The sequence below is a fragment of the Bos javanicus genome, chromosome 15, assembly GCF_032452875.1.
Source record: "Bos javanicus breed banteng chromosome 15, ARS-OSU_banteng_1.0, whole genome shotgun sequence".
Lineage (NCBI taxonomy): Eukaryota > Metazoa > Chordata > Mammalia > Artiodactyla > Bovidae > Bos > Bos javanicus.
In genome coordinates, this window is record NC_083882.1 from 47338356 (window position 1) to 47361057 (window position 22702).

The following is a 22702-nucleotide window of genomic DNA, read 5'->3' on the forward strand; positions in this document are numbered from 1 at the left end:
ACAAACAACTAATTTCAAAAATATACAAGCAACTCCTCCAGCTCAACTCCAGAAAAATAAATGACCCAATCAAAAAATGGGCCAAAGAACTAAATAGACATTTCTCCAAAGAAGACATACAGATGGCTAACAAACACATGAAAAGATGCTCGACATCACTCATTATCAGAGAAATGCAAATTAAGACCACTATGAGGTACCATTTCACACCAGTCAGAATGGCTGCGATCCAAAAGTCTACAAATAATAAATGTTGGAGAGGGTGTGGAGGAAAGGGAACCCTCTTACACTGTTGGTGGGAATGCAAACTAGTCCAGCCACTATGGAGAACAGTGTGGAGATTCCTTAGAAAACTGGAAATAGAACTGCCTTATGATCCAGCAATCCCACTGCTGGGCATACACACTGAGGAAACCAGAAGGGAAAGAGACACGTGTACCCCAATGTTCATCGCAGCACTGTTTATAATAGCCAGGACATGGAAGCAACCTAGATGTCCATCAGCAGATGAATGGATAAGAAAGCAGTGGTACATATACACAATGGAGTATTACTCAGCCATTAAAAAGAATACATTTGAATCAGTTCTAATGAGGTGGATGAAACTGGAGCCTATTATACAGAGTGAAGTAAGCCAGAAGGAAAAACACCAATACAGTATACTAACGCATATACATGGAATTTAGAAAGATGATAACAATAACCCTGTGTACGAGACAGCAAAAGTGACGCTGATGTATGGAACAGTCTTATGGACTCTGTGGGAGAGGGAGAGGGTGGGAAGATTTGGGAGAATGGCATTGAAACATGTAAAATATCATGTATGAAACAAGATACCAGTCCAGGTTCAATGCACGATACTGGATGCTTGGGGCTAGTGTACTGGGACGACCCAGAGGGATGGTATGGGAAGGGAGGAGGGAGGAGGGAGGAGGGTTCAGGATGGGGAGCACATGTATACCTGTGGCGGATTCATTTTGATATTTGGCAAAACTAATACAATTATGTAAAGTTTAAAAATAAAATTAAATTAAAAAATAAAATAAAATAAATTCGATTATAAAAAAAAAAGTATAGTTGATCTACAATGTTGTCTTAGTTTCAGGTGTACAGTAAGGTGATTCAATTATATAGATATGTATCAATATATCTAATTTTTTCAGATTATCTTCCCTTATATGTTACTGCAAAATATTGAAAATATAGTTCCCTGAGTTATACATTAGTTCCTTGTAAAGCATATTTTTTGGAGAAGTTTTAGATTCATGAAAAAATTGAGTGGAAGATACAGAGGTTTTTCTTATATCCTCTGTCCCCACATAGGCATAGTCTCCTCCATTAAACATCACTCACCAAACTAATAACATTTGCTACCACTGATGAACCTATATTGACACATCATTATTACCCAGAGTGAGTGAAGTTTACATTAAGATTCACTCTTAGTACTGGTATTCTTCATGAGTTTGGACAATTGTATAATGACATATATTCACCACTGCAGTATCATACAGGGTCTTTCCCTGCCCTAAAAATCCACTGTGCTCCTGTGCTGTTCACTCCTGTCCTAGCCCTCAACTTATGGAAACCACTGGCCTTCTTACTGTTTCCATACCTTTTCCAGGATGTCATATAGTTGGAACTATATGGTATGAAGCCATTTTATATTGGCTTCTTTCTCTTAGTTATACACATTTAAATTTCCCCCATGTTTTTTTTCATGGCCTAATAGCTCACTTCTTTCAATGCTAGCCAATAATCTGTTATTTAGATGTACCACAGCATCTTTCATCCATTGAAGGACACCTTGGTTGTTTCCAAAATTTGGCAATTATGAATAAACTTTCTGTAAACATCTGAATGTAAGCTTTTCTATGAATATAGTTTTCTACTCCTTTGGGTAAATATCAGCAAGCATGACTGATTTATGGATTATATGGTAATACTGCATTTCATTTTATAAGACTACCAAATGTCTTCCAAAGTGGCTGTACCATTTCATTTCCACCAGCTATGCAGAAAAGGCAAAGGAATGAGAAATCAAATTGCCAACATCTGTTGGGTCATCAAGAAAGCAAGAGAATTCCACAAAAATATCTACTTATGCTTTATTGACTACACCAAAGCCTTTGATTGTGTGGATCACAACAAACTGTGGAAAGTTTTTAAAGAGATGGGAATACCAGATCACCTGACCTGCCTCCTGAGGATTCTGTATTCAGGTCAAGAAGCAACAGTTAGAACCAAACATGAAACAACAGACTGGTTCCAAATAGGGAAAGGAGTACATCAAGGCTGTATATTGTCATCCTGCTTATTTAACTTACATGCAGAATGCATCATGTGAAATGCCAGGTTGGATGAAGCACAAGCTGGAATCAAGATTGCCGGGAGAAATATCAATAACCTCAGATATGCAAACGACATCACCCTTATGGCAGAAAGTGAAGAACTAAAGAGTGTCTTGTTGGAAGTGAAAGAGGAGAGTGAAAAATTTGGTTTAAAACTCAACATTCAGAAAACTAAGATCATAGCATCTGGTCCCATCACTTCATGGCAAATAGAGAAACAATGGAAACAGTGAGAGACTTTATATTTGGGGCTCCAAAATCACTGCAGATGGTGACTGCAGCTATGAGATTAAAAGGTGCTTGCTAATTGGAAGAAAAGCTATGGCTAATCTAGACAGCATATTAAAAAGCCCAGACTTTGCCAACAAAGGTCTGTCTAGTCAAAGCTGGGTTTCTACTGTTTTTTTCCAGTAGTCATGTATGGATGTGAGAGTTGGGCTATAAAGAAAGCTGAGCACTGAAGAATTGATGCTATTGAACTGTGGTATTGGAGAAGACTGTTGAGAGTTCCTTGGACAGCAAGGAGATCCAACCAGTCCATCCTAAAGGAAATCATTCCTGAATATTCATTGGAAGGACTGATGCTGAAGCTGAAATTCCAATACTTTGGCCATCTGATGCTAAGAAATGACTCATTAGAAAAGATCCTGATGCTGGAAAAGATTGAAAGCAGGAGGAGAAGGGGACAACAGAGGATGAGATGGTTGGACGGCATCACTGATTTGATGGACATGAATTTGAGCAAGTTCTGGGAGTTGGTGATGGACAGGGAAGCCTGGTGCTGCAGTCCATGGGGTTGCAAAGAGTTGGACGTGACTGAGTGACTGAACTGAACTGAACTGAGTAATGCTTTTTTCTTTTCCTAGTCTTTCTCATTTCCCATTCAGCTAACTTCAGTAGTTTTCATAACCCTCTGCAATAAAAATCTGGAAAGATTTCAAGCTTTTTCCACTGATCATTTTGTTTTTATGCTTTGATAGGCCTACTTATCTGTAATGTGGCTTGATATCTGGAATATTCATCTGTTTTGATCTGAACTCCTAGATATGAGATACAGGTCTTGTGCTGTGTGTGCATATGTATTAAGTCATTTCAGTTGTTTCTGAGTCCTTGCAACCCTATTTGCTGTAGCCTGCTAGGCTCCTCTGTCCATGGGATTCTCCAGGCAAGAATACTGAAGTGGTTTGCCATGCCCTCCTGCAAGGGATCTTCCCTACCAGGGATCAAGCCCTTTTCTCTTATGTCTCCTGCATTGGCAGGCAGTTTCTTTACTGCTAGTGCCACGTGGGAAAGCCATATAGGCCTTACCAGAAATCTATATTTACTATTATAAAATTAATTTATATAGTATAGTATTGGCACATGGATAGAAAAGTGGATGAGTAAATCAAGAAATAGACCTATCTCTATATTAGAATCTGATTTACTCCCAAAGTGTCCTGAAATACAGTGCAGAAAAGACGGACTTTTCAATAAATGGTTCAGGATTAACTGGGATGTCTTATAGCAAACTTGGAGAAGGCAATGGCACCCTACTCCAGTACTTTTGCCTAGAAAATCTCATGGACAGAGGAGCCTGGTAGGCTGCAGCCCATGGGGTCAGACACGACTGAGCGACTTCACTTTCACTTTTCACTTTCATGCATTGGAGAAGGAAATGGCAACCCTCTCCAGTGTTCTTGCCTGGAGAATTCCAGGGACGGGAAGTCTGGTGGGCTGCCGTCTATGGGGTCGCACAGAGTCGGACACGACTGAAGCAATGCAGCAGCATAGCAAACTTGGTCCTAATTTCACATCAGACACAAAAATCAATTCTAGATGGATCATAGAGCTAAATGTGAAAGTAAAATAATAAAGCACATCGAAGGTGTTGTTGTTTTTCTGTCACTAGTGATGGCCAATTCTTTTGAGACCCCATGGACCATAGCCCAACAGGCTCCTTTGTCCATGGGATTTTCAAGGCAAAAATACTGGAGTGGGTTGACATTTCCTTCTCCAGGAGATCTTTCCAATCCTGGAATTGAACTTGTGTCTCCTGCATTGGCAGGCAGATTCTTTACCACTGAGCCACCAGGGAAGCCCATATTGAAGGTAACATAAGAGAATATCTTCATGTTATTGAGTTCATCAGAAATTTCTTCAACAAGACTAAACAGCTATAGATTTATTGAAAAATATTTATAAATTGAACTACATTGAACACGACAACTTGAATTTCTCAAAAAAACACCACGTAAAGGCTTAAAAGCTAGATCACATAGCAGGAGAAGATACCTGTAGGCTACACATATCAGAGAAAAAACTCAAATACAGGCCATAAAAAGAACTTTCATGATGTCACTGGAAAAAATTCTACAAAAATGAGCACAGATTTTACAAAGTGTTCTAAATAAAACATCCAAATGGCAAATAGCCGTAGTTTTTAAGACACCATGAATGACCAAGAAAATGTATACTAATGCATCACATATCCCACATAATGGTAACAAAACGGTAACATCCACATCCACCCACAAGTATACATTAAAAAGAAATACTGCTGGTGAGGATGCCCAGCAATCGGCTGATACATAACTGCTAAAAATGTAAAATGATGTATAGTTCTGGAAAACTGGAACTTTCTATTAATACAAAAATAATCACTCAGAAGTCATACCCTTAGAAGTTATAACTGCCTGAAAGTGTCTCCCAAACAACATGCAGAGAAATATTTATAACAGCTTTATTGAAAATAACCAAAAATAGGATAAAGCCTAGATGCCCATTCAGAATGGATAATTAAATTTTGTACATTCATAAAATGGAATGCTGTACGACAATAGAAAGTAACAAGTTTCAATATATGCAATCACATGAATTTGTCTTATAGATATAATTTTGAATAAAATAAGCCACCACAAAGGATGCATACTACATGACTTGATTAGTATTAAAACTAGAAACTAATTTATAGTACCAGATGTGAATAAATGACGAACTCTGAAAGTTACTGACTAGCAGTGGCATGAAGGCTTCTTATGAGTTGTTGGCAGTGCCACATAGTTTGATATAAGTAGTAGGTTATGAAGATTCTGTGCTGTCCTTAAGAAGCACAGGTACTCAAACAAATGCTTTTTCTGGGGCCACTGACTACGTGAACAGTTTGAATCACGTCCAAATCAGCATGCCGGAACTATTTTGATAGACCAACCTTTAGCAGTCTCGTGAAATGAATACTGTACCACCCAATGGAGCAATCTGTTTTCTAGGTCACTACCCTAAAATTGGGGCCACTTAAAAGACCTTTGGCTTCTCTATAGGCAGTATTCCTGGAGCTCTGTGGGCCTTAATCACATTTCATTATGAATGAAATAATCCTAAGGTCAAAGTCTTTTTTTCTGTCCCAAGATTCTGTAGTTGAGAAACACAGTCTCCTTTCCCTAGACTAAAACAAATATCTCTGAGACATCTTGCATCAGCCTTTTCTCAAAAAGATGCTTGAAACCCTCTCCCGAATCTGCTTAGTCCTCACTCCATAAATAACAGGATTAAGGGCAGGTGGAACAACAACATATAGATTAGCCAGGAGAATATGAATGTATATGGGGACATTCCTGCCAAACTGGTGGGTCATGAAGGAGAAAAATGCTGGAGTGAAGAAGACTAGAATAACACAGATATGGGAGCCACAGGTATTAAGGGCTTTTTGTCTGGCCTCCCGAGAAGGAAGGCTGAAGACAGCTTGGAGTATTCTCATGTAGGAGATGACAATCAGAACCACATCAACAAGTACCATGGATATGAGAATCAATCCAAATATCATGTTCACCTTTATGTTGGCACAGGCAAGTCGAGCAATTCCCATGTGCTCACAGTAAGTGTGGGGGATTATATGGTGTCCACAGAAGGGAAGCCTCAAGATGAGAAACACCAGAGGGATAACCAAAATGAAATTAACACCAAACACCACGATGAGGATGAAACCAATAGTTCTGTTAGTGAGAATCAGACTATACCGCAAAGGATTGCAGATGGCAACATAGCGGTCAAAGGCCATGGCAACCAGCACGACAGTCTCCATAGCAGTGAATATATGAATGAAGAACATCTGGGTGACACAACCCCCAAAGCTGATTTCCTTTAAATTAAACCAGAATATGCCCAACATCTTAGGGATGGTGGATGTAGACAGACCCAGGTCAATGCAGGCTAACATAGCCAAGAAGTAAAACATGGGCTGATGAAGACTTTGGGTATTCTTGATCACAAACAGGATAATGTTGTTCCCCACAAGGGCAATCAAATATACAAAACAAAAAGGAAATCCAATCCAAACGTGCATCTCTTCAAGGCCTGGTACTCCCAGCAGGAGGAAAGAGGAGGGGTGGAAGTCAGTGGCATTTGAGGGGAACATCTTCTCCCTGTTCTCTTGGAATCCCAGAGAAGACAAACAAATGAGCAAATAATTTAAAAAGTCAAACCATCTCAAAGAAAAGAATATAGTAAATTGTGAGCACTGATCAGTAGGAAATTGTGAAGGAGATTATATGCTAGCTTTTGAAGTATGGATTCATTTACGTCTTCAAAAACAATAATTTTGCTAAGTGTAGAAAGCAAAGTCTTTGATTTCATAATATTACTAGTTCAGAAATGAAACAGTAGTCAAAAAACAACAGATATGTACATGTATACATGTGTATACATATACATATATATATAATGCACATATATATTTATATATACACATGTACAGCAGGTAGATGGTAGAAAAATAAGTGCTTTGAAATAAAGCAAAACATGACAAGTTAGATGAAGCTGGTGTCATTTTAAATTTATCACGAAGAAAATCCTCTAGCAAAGTGACATATAAGAGGTTACATGAATGCAGTATGAGATGATTCAGCTTAATGTTAGTAATGAACCTTTGACATGGAATGTTACTTGAATTTTAATTCTAGAAAGAAAAATTTTTAGGGCTGCAGAGTGTAAGCTGAAAGCAGTGATAATTGTTCTCTCATAAGGCTGTGAAATAATGGCTTTAGGAAACTCAGTAACACTCTCTGGGGGATGAAGAAGCAGGTTTGTGAGGAGTAGTAAAGAAGAAATTGAATCCTCCCTCCTTGTTTTATTTTCTTCTTCTGTTATAAGTGGCTGGTGTGGCAAATTGGAACTAGGGGTATCTCTGCTTGGGAGGTTCTCTGAACACCTCAGCTAAGCGAGACTCACTCAAGATGGACAGACCAAGAAAGTCATTACCTTCAATGTTTTCTTTTTTTTTTTTAAATCAAACTTTCTATTGAAACATCTGTAGAAATTGACTAAAAATTCTGGACAGGAGGAAAAAGATTGTGCCTTATTTTAAAATATCCTTTTTGGTCTATGATTTTAAGAAAAACTGAGATTAACAAAAAACAAAGTGGAAGACTTTACCCTATCCTACCAAAAATATTCTGGCAACACCTACCTTATGCTTCTCTGTTCCTTACAGCTCCAGTCCTATTCAGGGGATCATTGTTTATCAATATTTGTCAGAACTCATGTCCCTCATGTCTGGCAATTCCTTACTCCTAGATCCCAGCCTTGAGCAGCACCACCTGCCTTAGCCATGTCCGTAATTCGTATGCATGATCCTTTCAGGATCAGATTACAGCAATATCTCCCCATCTGACTTTATATAATTGTCATAACTATAGAGAAAATTTATACTTCTGCTGTAATTAGTCCCAACCCCAAACGCATCTCACACAGAACTATTAATCCCTAGGGTCTAGAAGGTCCCTCTTCTGAAAAAAAAAAAAAAAAAAACATTAATCCTTCTGTGACTGTATTTTTGTACCATGAGGTCTATGGTTACCACCTTCATTATTAGTGTCCACTCTACCCAGTTCCACAGACTCTATCCCTAAATTTGGTCTAGCAGCATTAAACTCGTAAAAGCTGTTGGCTTTGATTTACAAAAACAGAAGGAAGATGATATAATTAGCATGTATGATATAGCCTGGAATAATAATGAATATAAAAATGCTAATACTGTGACTTGTAAACATGGTACTGAATTCTGTGAGCAGGAGTCCAGGCCTTCTGGAATACGCATGTCAAATCTTCTAGAATTGTGCTAATTCATGGAATTTCATGGAGATTGGAGCAGTAATAGGTTTTTTATTAGACACACTCTGAACTCACAGAGATCCAGCATTCCCTCCTGTGACTGAAAAGAGCAGCCTTAGTCTTCCATGTCGGTATTCAGATTTCAGACATGCCATCTCATGATGTCTAAGCTCCTTGTCCTTTTTTGTTGAGATGACCAACATGTATTACACTCCCAGAGTCTAGCTTACACCATGGATGAGTAGATTTACCCAACCAGGACAAAAGAGTGGTTTGCGTAAAGAGGCTAGAAATCCTCACGCATGTGAGTGGATACAGGTAAATAAATGCAAAATGGAAATTTAAGAAGTCAGTGAACATGGAAAAATAGTTTAGGAGGAAGGAATACTACTACTACTAAGTCGCTTCAGTCGTGTCTGACTCTGTGCGACCCCATAGATGGCAGCCCAACAGGCTCCCCCATCCCTGGGATTCTCCAGGCGAGAACACTGGAGTGGGTTGCCATTTCCTTCTCCAATGTATGAAAGTGAAAAGTGAAAGTGAAGTCGTTCAATCGTCTCCGACTCTTAGCGACCCCATGGACTGCAGCCTACCAGGCTCCTCGGTCCACGGCTTTTTCCAGGCAAGAGTACTGGAGTTGGGTGCCATTGCCTTCTCCAAGGAGGAAGGAATAGCAGAGAACAAAATAATTTACTGTTGAAGATGGCGGAGGAATAGGTGGACATGGAGTATATCTCTCTCCATGATACATCAGGATTACACCTTTATACACAGAAGTGCATGCAGAACACCAGCTGAGAGCAGACAGAAGTACCTGACCAATGGAAAATAATATATAGAACTAAAGTAGGATGAAGGAACTAGGGGGAAAAACAGGAGTGTTAGTAGGACTGGACCTGCCCTCAGCAGGTGGGGGAACTGAAGCAGGGGTCTGATAACCACATTGGGGCAGTTCTCTGAGTCAGAAGAGAAACATTTAAGGCTGAGAGTGAAACAGCTGATCTGTGGCACCCTAAATATAATAAGAATCAGACAGTCCTTGCTGCAGCCACACTTCAGACAGGGATGCAGGTGCCCTAGAAGGCACAGCGGCTGGGAGCTGGATTTTAGGAATTGTGGAGCAATTCCAGGGTGAGGGCTGCTGTTGACTGCAGAGAGACAGATCGAGGGGATGTGAGGGAGACTGTGGTAGGAAATGCCTGTGGAGGAAAGCCAGGCAGCCATGGAAGCAAGGCAATACTGCTGAGTCACGTGTAGGGGGTGGAGTCATCACCACAGACTCTCTCTCCCCACACGCCAGCATTGGCAGCTGAACAATAGAGAAGCTGGCCCATCAAACCCCTGACACACTGACCTACAGAGTACAACCCCACCCATTGTGCCCCTTTAAGTACCTGACACACTGATCTACAGAGTAGGACTCCAGCCAGGGGGCCCCCTCTATGTGCCTGACCTACTGAACAACAGAGAAGGACCTCAGGCAAGGGAGTCCTCTAAATGTCTGAACAGGCAGAGCTATGGAGAAAGTCTGGACAAAGAGGCCTTCTGATCATCAGCTACAAGTGGCTCGAAAAAGGACTCTGAAAAGACCACAACTCCTGCGGGAGAGGCAGTCCATGTCCCCTGCACACTTGGCACCACCAGGGTCCCTGCAAGCCAAGCAGCTAGCCACCTTCACGCTCAGCCCTCACTGGGGCAGAGTTGCCACAGTCAAAAAAAGTCTTGCATCTATGCACGCAGGGTCACTTCTGTCATGTCCGGCTCTTTGTGACCCTGTGGGCTATGGCCTGCCAGGCTTCTCTGTCCAGGGGCTTCTCCAGGCAAGAATGCTGGAGTGTATTGTCCAATTCTAGTTGCCGTACCCTTCTAGACCACTGTATTTCCTGCTGTCCTAGACATCAACTCCCCTGAGTACCTGGTGCTACCAGAACCCCTGCCACCTAAGCAACTTCACCACCTCCATACCTGGCCTTCACTTGGGCAAACCCAAGTCCTCCAGGGCAGCCTCAGGAGCAAACTCAGTGGACAACCCACATGCAGAGGTGGAAATAAAACCACAGTTGAAAGCCAGGGCAGTGTGGCTAAGGAAGAAGACTCAAAACCTTCCAACCAGCTGTACAAGCTGCAGATTAAATCCACACAATCAACGAGGCAGACTCTGTGTCTATGGAATATATAAAAAGGACACTGAGAGTGCCCACAAAAGAAAACACACTAGTTCTGACAGCTGTAGACATTGGAGGCAAGAATACACAGGAGTAGGACCAGATTAGAATCTGAGCTGCCCCCACAGCAGGTCCCGAGACCAGCACAGTGTTGGAGGGCATCCTGGGGAGGTGAGGTGGACTGTGACTCCCAGTGAGGGAAAGGACTCTGACAGCAGTAACTCAAGAAAAATTTTTATTATTCTTATGTTTTGACTTGTTCTGTAGATTCTTTGGGATTTTTTTTTTCTTTCTTTTTTTCCCCTCTCCCCACCCCTTTTTAGTTGTTGATTTTATGGCACTATGAAATCTAATTAAGCTTTTGAGCTTTTTTCCCCTCAGTCACATTTTTTATTGTTGTTATAAACCTCTGCCTCTACACTGGGCTTTTGCAGTTCTGTGGAGTTTTCCTCTTTTTTTTTTTTTTCCTTACTTTTTTTCTCTCTTTTTTAAATTTTAATTTTTAAACCTATTATTATTTTTATACATTTATTTCTTTATTTGCTTTTCCTACTGTTCTTTTCCCCTTGCAGTTAATCTTTAATGTATATAAATCTTCTTTATCTACCTCTATTTAACTTTGCATATCTAATCTTTCTTTCTTTTCTTTGTTTCCTTTCCTCTCAACATATTTGTTAGTTTTGTTTTCATTGCTTTATTTCCCACTTGGCACCTTGCTTTAGTTTTGTTTTTCAATTTGTGCTTTAATTAGTTTTGTTCTTAACTGGTAGATGTAAATGTTGGTTTCCTTTGTTTGCTGGGTCAGTCTATTGTACTTTATTTTTGTTGGACTGTTTTGATTTTGTTTATGGGTGTATATGCATATGTGTATATTCCATTATACTAATTATTACTTGCCTGATTTTGTAACTGCCATTTGTCTGGGGTTCATCTTTGGTTTCTCATTTTTAGCTATTTGTTTTAATCTCACTTAACACCATAACAAAACACTTGTGGAATATTCATTCCTGACCAGAGACCAAGCCCTGAGCCTTTGGACTTGGAGCACTGACTCCAAGACCCTAGACTACCAAAGAACTAACCCTGGGGGGTACCAAATAGTGAGAACTCACACAAAGGAAACCACTTTAATACTAGACCCTGCATGACCCAACCACCAGTGCCTGTGCAGGACGCCTCATCTAAACAACTAACAAAGCAAAACTACAAACCCAATCATCAGCAGACAGGATTAGCACCTCACTCAGCCTTTCCAATCAGAGGAAAAACAAACAAAAACAAAAACTCAGCACAAATCTCACCCAATAATAAGCTCACACAATCCGCTGGACTATTCTTAGGAGGGCAGAAACCAAAAGGAAGAAAGAATTCAACCTTGAAGCCTGGGAAAAGGAGACCTCAAGCACAATAAGTTAAAAAAAAAAAATAATGAAAAGGCAGAGAAATACTACACAAATGAAGAAACAAACAAGAAACACAGAAGAGGAAATAGGTAAACTACCTGAAAAAGAATTCAGAATCATGATAGTAAAGTTGATCAAAACCTTGAAAACAAAAGGGAGAAAATGCAAAAATCGAATAACAAAGACGTAGAAGAATTAAAGAATAAACCTACAGAGACAAACAATTACTGAGATTAAAAATACTCTAGAAGGAATCAATAGCAGAATATCTGAAGCAGAAGAACAAATCAGTGAGCTGGAAGATAAAATGGTGGAGATAACTTCTGAAGAGCAGAATAAAGTAAGAAGAATGAAAAGAACTGAGGATAGTCTCAGAGACCTCTGGGACACTATCAAACAATACATAAGAAAAACACTAACAGACATAAAAGGAGAAATTGATAGTAACATAATAAGAGTAGGAGACTTTAACATCCCACTCACACCAATGTACAGATCATCAAAACAGAAAGTTAATGAGGAAATACAAGTCTTAAATGATACATTAGATGAGATGCCTCTCATTGATATCTTCAGGACATTCCATCTAAATGCAGAAGAATACACCTTCTTCTCAAGTGCACATGGAACATTCTCGAGGATGGACTACTGCTTAGGTCACAAATCAAGCATCAGTAAATTTAAGAAAATTGAAATTGTATCAAGGATCTTCTCTGATCACAATGTTATGAGATTAGGTTTCAATTACAAGAAAAAAACTATAAGAAACACAAACACATGGAGATTAACAATACATTTTTAAATAACCAACACGTTACTGAAGAAATCAAAAGGGAAATAAAAAAATTTCTAAAAACAAATGACAATGAAAACACAATAACTCAAAACCTACGGAATGCAGCAAAAGCAATTCTAAGAGCAAAGTTTATAGCAATACAATCATACCTCAAGAAACAAGAAAAACATTGAATAGACAACCTAACTTTACACCTAAAATAACTGAAAAAAGAAGAACAACAACAACAAAAAAAAAACACAAAATTAGTAGAAGGAAAGAAATCATAAAGATCTGAGCAGATATAAATGAAAAGGAGTGAAAGAAACAATAGTAAAGATTAATAACATTAAAAGCTGGTTCTTTCAGAAGATAAACCAAATGGACAAACCTTAGCCAAACTCATCAAGAAAAAAAGAGAGAAGAATCACATCAACAAAATTAGAGTTGAAAAAGGAGAGGTTACAACAGACAATGCAGAAATACAAAGGATTACAAGAGGCCATTATGAACAACTATATGGCAATAAAATGGATAAACTGGAAGAAATGGACAGATTCTTAGAAAAGTTCAATCTTCCAAGACTGAACCAGGAAGAAATAGAACTTATGAACAACATAACTAGAATCACTGAAATTGAAGCTGTGATAAAAATATCTCCCAAGAAACAAAAGCCCAGGACAAGACAGCTTCACAGAATTCTATGAAACATTTAGAGAAGAGTTAATGCTTATCCATCTAAAACTCTTTCAAAAAATTTCAGAGGAAGGAACACTTCCGAACTCATTCTATGAGGCCAACATCACCCTGAAACCAAAAGCAGACAAAGGCAAAACAAAAAAAAGAAAACTGATCAGTTTTCACTGATCAACATAGATGCAAAAATCCTCAACAGAATTTTAGCAAACAGAATTCAGCAATTCATCAAAAAGCTCATACACCACGATCAAGTTGGGTTTATTCCACAGATGCAAGGATTCTTCAATATATGCAAATCAATCAATGAGATACACCATATTAACAAATTGAAAGATAAAAAACATATTATAATCTCAATAGATGCAGAAAAAGCCTTTGAAAAAATTCAGCACCCATTTATGATTAAAACTCTTCAAAAAATGGGCATAGAAGGAACCTACTTCAACATAGTAAAGACCATATATGATAAATCTCCAGTTCAGTTCAGTGACTCAGTCATGTCTGACTCTTTGCGACCCCATGGACTGCTGCATGCCAGGCTTCCCTGTCCATCACCAACTCCTGGAGCTTACTCAAACTCATGTCCATTGAATCAGTGATGCCATCCAACCATCTCATTTTTGGTCATCTCCTTCTCCCACCTTCAGTCTTTCCCAGCATCAGGGTCTTTTCAAATGAGTCAGTTCTTCACATAAGCCTACAGCAAACATTGTTCTCAGTGATAAAAAACTGAATGCATTCCCCCTAAGATCAGGAATAAGACAAGGATTTCTGCTTTCACCATGATTATTCAGCATAGTTCTGTAAGTCCTAGCTACAGCAATCAGAGAAGAAAAATTAATTTAAAAAATCCAGATTGGAAAAAAGTAAAGCTCTCACTGTTTGCAGTGGACATGATACTGTACATAGAAAACCTTAAAAATAGCATCATAAAATTACTAGAGCTAATCAGTGAATTTAGCAAAATTTCAGGCTACAAAATCAATACACAGGAATCACTTGCATTTCTATATACTAACAATGAAAAATCAGAAAGAGAAATTAAGGAATCAATCCCTTTCACCATTGCAACAAAAATAATTAAATATCTAGGAATAAACTTACCTAAGGAGACAAAAGAACTTCACACAGAAAATTATAAGACACTAGTGAAAGATATCAAAGATGACAGAAATAGATGGAGAGATATTCCATGTTCCTGTGTAGGAAGAATCAATACTGGGAAATGACTTTACTACCAAATGCTATCTACAGATTCAATGACATCCCTATTGAATAACAAATAGCATTTTTCACAGAACTAGAACAAAAAATTTCACAATTCATTCTGAAACACAAAAGACCCCGAATAGCCAAAGGAGTCTTGAGAAAGAAGAATGGAGCTGGAGGAATCAACCTTCCTGACTTCAGATTATGTTACAAAGCTACAGTCATCAAGACAGCATGGTACTGGTACAAAAACAAAAATATAGACCAATGGAACAAGATAGAAAGCCCAGAAATAAACCCATGCAACTATGGGTACCTTATTTTTGACAAAGGAGGCAAGAATATACAATGGGGCACAGAAAGCCTCTTCAATAAATGGTTGTGGGAAAACAGGACAGCTACATGTAAAAGATGAAATTAGAACACTTCCTAAAACCATACACAAAGATAAACTCAAAATGGATTAAAGACCTAAATGTAAGACTAGAAATTATAAAACTCTTAGAATAAAACATAGGCAGAACACTCGATGACATAAATCAAAGCAAGATCCTCTATGATCAACCTCCAATAGTAACAGAATTAAAAACAAAAATAAACAAATGGGACCTCAATAAACTGAAAAGCTTTTTCACAGCAAAGGAAATTATAAGCAAGATGAAAAGGCAACTCTCAGAATGGGAGAAAATAATAGCAAATTAAACAACTGACAAAGGATTAATTTCCAAAATACACAAGCAGCTCATACAACTCAATACCAGAAAAACAAACTACCCAATCAAAAAGTGGGAAAAAGACCTAAACAGACATTTCTCCAAAGAAGACATACAGATAGCTAACATACACATGAAAAGATGCTCAACATCACTCATGAGAAATGCAAATCAAAACTACAATGAGATACCATCTCACACTTGTCAGAATGGCCATCATCCAAAAGTCTACAAACAGTAAATGCTGGAGAGGGTGTGGAGAAAAGGGAACACTCTTGCACTGTTGGTGGGAATGTAAATTGATACAGCCACTATGGAAGACGATATGGAGATTCCTTAAAAAACTAGGCATAAAACCACCATGTGACGCAGCAGTCCCACTCCTAAGCATATACCCTGAGGAAACCAAAATGGAAAAAATACATACATTTCTTATTGTTCATTGCAGCACTATTTACAATAGCTAGAACATGGAAGCAATCTAGATTTCCATCAACAGATGAATGGATAAAGAAGTAGTGGTACATATACTCAACGGAATATTCAGTGCAGTTCAGTTCAGTCACTCAGTCGTGTCTGACTCTTTTCGACACCATGAATCGCAGCACGCCAGGCCTCCCTGTCCATCACCAGCTCCCGGAGTTCACTCAGACTCACGTCCATCGAGTCAGTGATGCCATCCAGCCATCTCATCCTCTGTCCTCCCCTTCTCCTCCTGCCCCCAATCCCTCCCAGCATCAGAGTCTTTTCCAATGAGTCAACTCTTCCCATGAGGTGGCCAAAGTACTGGAGTTTCACCTTTAGCATCATTCCTTCCAAAGAAATCCCAGGGATGATCTCCTTCAGAATGGACTGGTTGGATCTCCTTGCAGTCCAAGGGACTCTCAAGAGTCTTCTCCAACACCACAGTTCCAAAGCATCAATTCTTCAGCGCTCAGCTTTCTTCACAGTCCAACTCTCACATCCATACATGACCACAGGAAAAACCATAGCCTTGACTAGACGGACCTTAGTTGGCAAACTAATGTCTCTGCTTTTGAATATGCTCTCTAGGTTGGTCATAACTTTCCTTCTAAGGAGTAAGCGTCTTTTAATTTCATGACTGCAGTCACCATCTGCAGTGATTTTGGAGCCCAAAAAAATAAAGTCTGACACCGTTTCCACTGTTTCTCCATCTATTTCCCATGAAGTGATGGGACTGATGCCATGATCTTCGTTTTCTGAATGTTGAGCTTTAAGCCAACTTTTTCACTCTCCTTTTCCACTTTCATCAAGAGGCTTTTTAGTTCCTCTTCACTTTCTGCCATAAGGGTGGTGTCATCTGCCTATCTGAGGTTATTGATATTTCTCCCGGCAATCTTGATTCCAGCTTGTGCTTCTTTCAGTCCAGTGTTTCTCATGATGTACTCTGCAATGGAATATTACTCAGCCATAATAAGAACACATTTGAGTCAGTTCTGATGAGGTGGATGAACTTAGAACCTATTATACAGAGTGAAGTAAGTTAGAAAGAGAAAGATAAATATCATATTCTAATGCATATATACCGAATCTAGAAAAATGGGACTGAAGAATTTACAGGGCAGCAGTGGAGAAATAGACATAGAAAACAGACTTATGGACATGGAGAGAGGGGAGACGAGGGTGAGATGTATGGAAAGAGTAAGATGGAAACTTACCTTACCATATGTAAAATAGATAGCCAATGGAAATTTGCTGTATGGCTCAGGAAACTCAAACAAGGCCTTTGTATCAACCTAGAGGGGTGGGATGGGGAGGGAGATGGGAAGGAAGTTCAAAGGGAGGGGATACATGTGTACCTATGGCTGATTCATGTTGAGGTTTGACAGAAAACAACACATTTCTGTAAAGCAATTATCCTTCATTTAAAAAATAAGTAAATTAAAAATAATTTGCTGTCTTATGTGATGGAGCTGCGAGCATAATCCACTGTCTCAACATTCAGTATTGAACTGATGACTCATCTATCAACAGATTACATAGTATTCAGTGGGAGACCAACTGTATCTCTGAGTGTCCAACATTCAGGAACCCTGAAAGATGACCACTTATTTATCAGTCTAATCAGTTAGACCAAGGAAGGCTCTGCTTGTCATGCCTAATTTCATCAGAAACCTAGGCCATTTAAATCCATAAATCTGAGACTCTGGTCATTAACATTGTTGAAGATGACACTGCTGCTGCTGCTAAGTCGCTTCAGTTGTGTCCGATTCTGTGCCACCCCATAGACGGCAGCTCACCAGGCTCCTCCGTCCCAGGGATTCTCCAGGCAAGAACACTGGAGTGGGTTGCCATTTCCTCCTCCAACGCATGAAAGTGAGAAGTGAAAGTGAAGTCGCTCAGTCGTGTCTGACTCCTAGTGACCCCATGGACTGCAGCCTACCAGACTCCTCTGTCCATGGGATTTTCCAGGCAAGAGTACTGGAGTGGAGTGCCATTGCCTTCTCCTGAAGATGACACTGGTGAATACTAAATAATATACTCATGAAAACTGCCAAGGAATTATTTACAAGGAACATCTTTATGCAGGCTATCTATATCATTAGGCAAGTGGTTCATTTAATTCTTCAGGGGAAGTAGGCACTAAGCACATGCAACTCTTCATTGTGTCGATTTTTTGCAGTGTTCTCTTGCTGCCAGAACTGTGGAAGATATAAGCCATTAAATAATTAGCAAAGATTTGGCATAGCCTAATGATAATTAATTATCTTTCCACATGCTTCAATTGGTATTCAGTGAAGACTGGTTCCAAATAGGAAAATGAGTATGTCAAGGCTGTATATTGTCACCCTGCTTATTTAACTTATAGGCAGACTACATCATAAGAAACGCTGGGCTGGAAGAAGCACAAGCTGGAATCAAGATTGCCGGGAGAAATATCAATAACCTCAGATATGCAGATGATACCACCCTTATGGCAGAAAGTGAAGAGGAACTAAAAAGCCTCTTGATGAAAGTAAAAGTGGAGAGTGAAAAAGTTGGCTTAAAGCTCAACATTCAGAAAACGAAGATCATGGCATCCAGTCCCATCACTTCATGGGAAATAGATGGGGAAACAGTGGAAACGGTGTCAGACTTTATTTTTTTGGGCTCCAAAATCACTGCAGATGGTGACTGCAGTCATGAAATTAAAAGACGCTTACTCCTTAGAAGGAAAGTTATGACCAACCTAGAGAGCATATTCAAAAGCAGAGACATTAGTTTGCCAACTAAGGTCCGTCTAGTCAAGGCTATGGTTTTTCCTGTGGTCATGTATGGATGTGAGAGTTGGACTGTGAAGAAAGCTGAGCGCTGAAGAATTGATGCTTTGGAACTGTGGTGTTGGAGAAGACTCTTGAGAGTCCCTTGGACTGCAAGGAGATCCAACCAGTCCATTCTGAAGGAGATCATCCCTGGGATTTCTTTGGAAGGAATGATGCTAAAGGTGAAACTCCAGTACTTTGGCCACCTCATGGGAAGAGTTGACTCATTGGAAAAGACTCTGATGCTGGGAGGGATTGGGGGCAGGAGGAGAAGGGGAGGACAGAGGATGAGATGGCTGGATGGCTCATTCCATAGTTCATCAGGCACTCTATCAGATCTAGGCCCTTAAATCTATTTCTCACTTCCACTGTATAATCATAAGGGATTTGATTTAGGTTATACCTGAATGGTCTAGTGTTTTCCCTACTTTCTTCAATTTAAGTCTGAATTTGGCAATAAGGAATTCATGATCTGAGCCACAGTCAGCTCCTGGTCTTGTTTTTGCTGACTGTATAGAGCTTCTCCATTTTTGGCAGCAAAGAATATAATAAATCTGATTTCAGTGTTGACCATCTGGTGATGTCCATGTGTAGAGTCTTCACTTGTGTTGTTGGAAGAGGGTGTTTGCTATGACCAGTGCATTTTCTTGGAAAATTTCTTTACCTTTAAGTAATCTGTTGTAACTTTCTGCATTTGCCTTTAAAATTGTTATTGTCATTTTGATTAAGTGAATAAGTGCTGTTTCACAATAGCCTATGATCCTTCTTGACCAAGTGTTTTAAAATCTCTTGAAGACTGTTTTGTATACTTCTTACAAACTTTTCAAAGGTCAGATTTTAATTAATTTCTTTTGATATCTAATTAACTTTGGAATGCTTTGGAGGGGTTCTCAAACGTGTAAAGAGATATTAAATTAATTAGGGTTACTTGGTATGTTAAGTTGCATGGAAACACTGTTAAATGAGTGGTGCTATACTTCATTGGGTTATAGTATATGGTTAAATGTCATAATCTAAATGTTCTAGAAATTATATGATATTAAATTTCTAAAATTTGTGTATGTCCTAGGATATTATCTTTCATAATTCTAGTTATTATTGTAAAATATTATATGTCACAAAAATAACTGAATTTCTTTCTCACTTGCATTGTAATCAGATCTTTAACCATGACCTGCAAAGTCTTTGTCATTTATTGACAATTATTTTTGTCTCCAATGATTTTGAAAAATGCTTCATTTTCAAGAAGATTCATACAAAGGACTTTTAGACAATGACACATTTCTGATAAATTTCAGGTCATAACACTGAATTGAGTAAGATATTAAAGAATTCTAATGGAAACTGATGACTTTATAAAAAAACTGTGGACAAAAGATTAAGATCAAGGATTAATTACGTAGTTGAACTAATGAAGAAGGTCATAAGTTTTATGTCTTTTGCCTAAAGTATCACTGAATTAATTTTTGCTTTCTGTATATTAGGAAATCTTTCCCCTTAAACTAATTACGACTTACAGAAATTTAGTAAGTTGTACTTTTATAAGTAGAATTGAAATATTTACTTTTTCTATGTACCTAATTCAGCCAGAATTTGGAAACTCTTAGTGAGCATTTTTATTTTTAGTAATATAGGTACTTACATAAGTTCAATAAGGGTCTTTCCTCATAACAGACATAACTGGAAACATTGGTTATATTACTATGGTGTTGATTGGAATATTATATTTGTGAATACCCATAAAATCAGATATAATCAAACTGCTTTAAAAAGCTTGGGGCTGGTGCACTGGGACGACCCAGAGGGAGGGTATGGGGAGGGAGGAGGGAGGAGGGTTCAGGATGGGGAACACAGGTATACCTGTGGCGGATTCATTTCGATATTTGGCAAAACTAATACAATATTGTTAAGTTTAAAAATAAAATAAAATTAAAAAAAAAAAAAAAGCTAAATTTATGGACCTGTGAAAACTCTTGGAAAAACCACCTGGTATCTTGCTTACCGAGTTTCACAGCAGCCTTACCAGTTTACCAGAGTAATCTACCTTTAGATGAAGATTTAATGCCCCATGATCTGAAACCCAGAGATTATGCACATTGGAAAAGATATCATATAAAAGACTTTTAACAGCCACATTGAAAGGAATCGTGTCAGGACTCCTCTCCTGAATGGATTGCAATTCATAGACAATAAGAAGAGAACATCTGAAGTAGACAGCTGACCCAAAATGCTGGACCAGGTCTGTATATGATTACCTTGATGATTGTTCACACTTTTGTTTATAAATAAATGTACTTCTCTCTTGGGACCAATCATATTCAAGTATCAAAAACCAGTTCAACTTTAGTTTAATGGCCAATTTCTAGTACTCCTAGGTTACCTAGGTTGATCTGTCCTCATCATTGTTCTAGTTGGATAGCCCTTTAGGAAGTTTAACAGAAGGAAGTTATAGCTCTGTTCTGATTACTATTGATATCACTAGATAAGACCCTTTTGTGTTGTTGATCAATCACAGTTGCTCTGACCATGGCCATAAATGGGAGCTTTCTTTAAAGTTACACAGACTCCATTAGGGCAAAGAGCTAAATTACAGTCAAAGAATATAACTTCCCTGTTATTAGAAGGGCCATTTCCTCAATTATGGAATGAATTTACATGGCTAACAACAAGCCATGGTCATTTAAGTTTAAAGGTCCTCATGTTGGGAATAGTTAAATCATTTTAAGGATAATCAACCTAATAACACTAGGAAATTGAGCTGTGTGCCTTATGAACAATGGATATATCATTACCTTTCAGATTCAGTAATTGTTTTGGAACTGATTGAGATGACCAGGAAAATACTGGGTAGCTTTTAACAGGACCCAGTGGATTTATGGAACAAACTATGGTCTTGGCTCACTCCAGGCTGGTAGGGAGATGCACAGTTGGTTTCCCTTTGACTCAGGTTTTTTCTGATAGGGCTTCCCTGATGGCTCAGTTGGTACAGAATCTGCCTGCAATGCAGGAGACCCTGGTTTGATTCCCATCTCCACTACAGAAGGAATAGGCTACCTAGTCCAATATTCTTGAGCTTCCACTGTGGCTCAGCTAGTAAAGAACCTGCCTGCAATGCAGGAGACCTGGATTCAATCCTTGGATTGGGAAGATCCCCTGGAGAAGGGAAAGGCTACCCACTCCAGAATTCTGGCCTGGGGAATTCCAAGAACTAGTCTATGAGGTCACAAGGAGTCAGACATGACAGAGTGACTTTCACTCATTCACTCAGGTTTGCCTATGGGTAGTGTTGAAAGTGACCCTGACAATCTACTTTTAATGTAGCACACTGGGGCCAATACGTTTTCTAGCGGTAAGGTCATTGGGCTGCAATGTTTGTTTCTTTACTTGGAATGAAGGTTGTCATTAATCACATAGAGGCTTTAAATAAATTTAGTCAGCAAGCTTTGAATGATAGTAATCAAGCCATTAACTTGGTAAATTTGAAGCCTCCATGATGACAAAAGTGGCCCCACAGAATATCATGTCCTTCAGCTTTCCAAGGGTGGGACTTATGCTATATGTACTAAATGTTGTGTTTTTAAAGCTGATGACTATTCTAATATAAACAATCTTATGATACATAAAAAGAATGAAATTTATACTCTGAATGATCCTTTTCTCAGTTTAGGCAAAATACGAGGAAAATAGTTTGGTTAAGGAGAATCTGGCTTAAATCTTTACTAACGGCATTGTTACTCTTATTGGCAATTTAGATTACTTGTGTAAGATAATATCTAAAAAAGTTGAACTACTGGTCACATCTGTAGTTGTTTATAAATTAATGAGCATGAACAATGTACTTGCAAGGTAAAATTGGCATAAGTCCTACTGGACAACTTGGAATTGACTGTCAGTCCTTCTAGACATCCTGTCAATATAGCCTATATAAGAGTAAAGAAATAACTAGACTATTAAGACCTGGAATTGAGGGACATGATAGATTCAGGACAGGAAAGCAACCATGATGGCATCAATGGATGAAATAATTGATCACCTAA

The 22702-nt window shown here is 38.8% G+C and overlaps 1 protein-coding gene across 1 annotated transcript; it reads right to left on the reverse strand.

Moving 5' to 3' along the window:
* Positions 1-5805: 5805 nt before the first annotated feature.
* On the reverse strand, positions 5806-6744 carry LOC133261239 (olfactory receptor 52E8-like). Its single transcript, XM_061439749.1, has one exon. It carries the CDS (start codon positions 6742-6744, stop codon positions 5806-5808), a length of 939 nt encoding a protein of 312 aa, XP_061295733.1.
* Positions 6745-22702: the final 15958 nt, after the last annotated feature.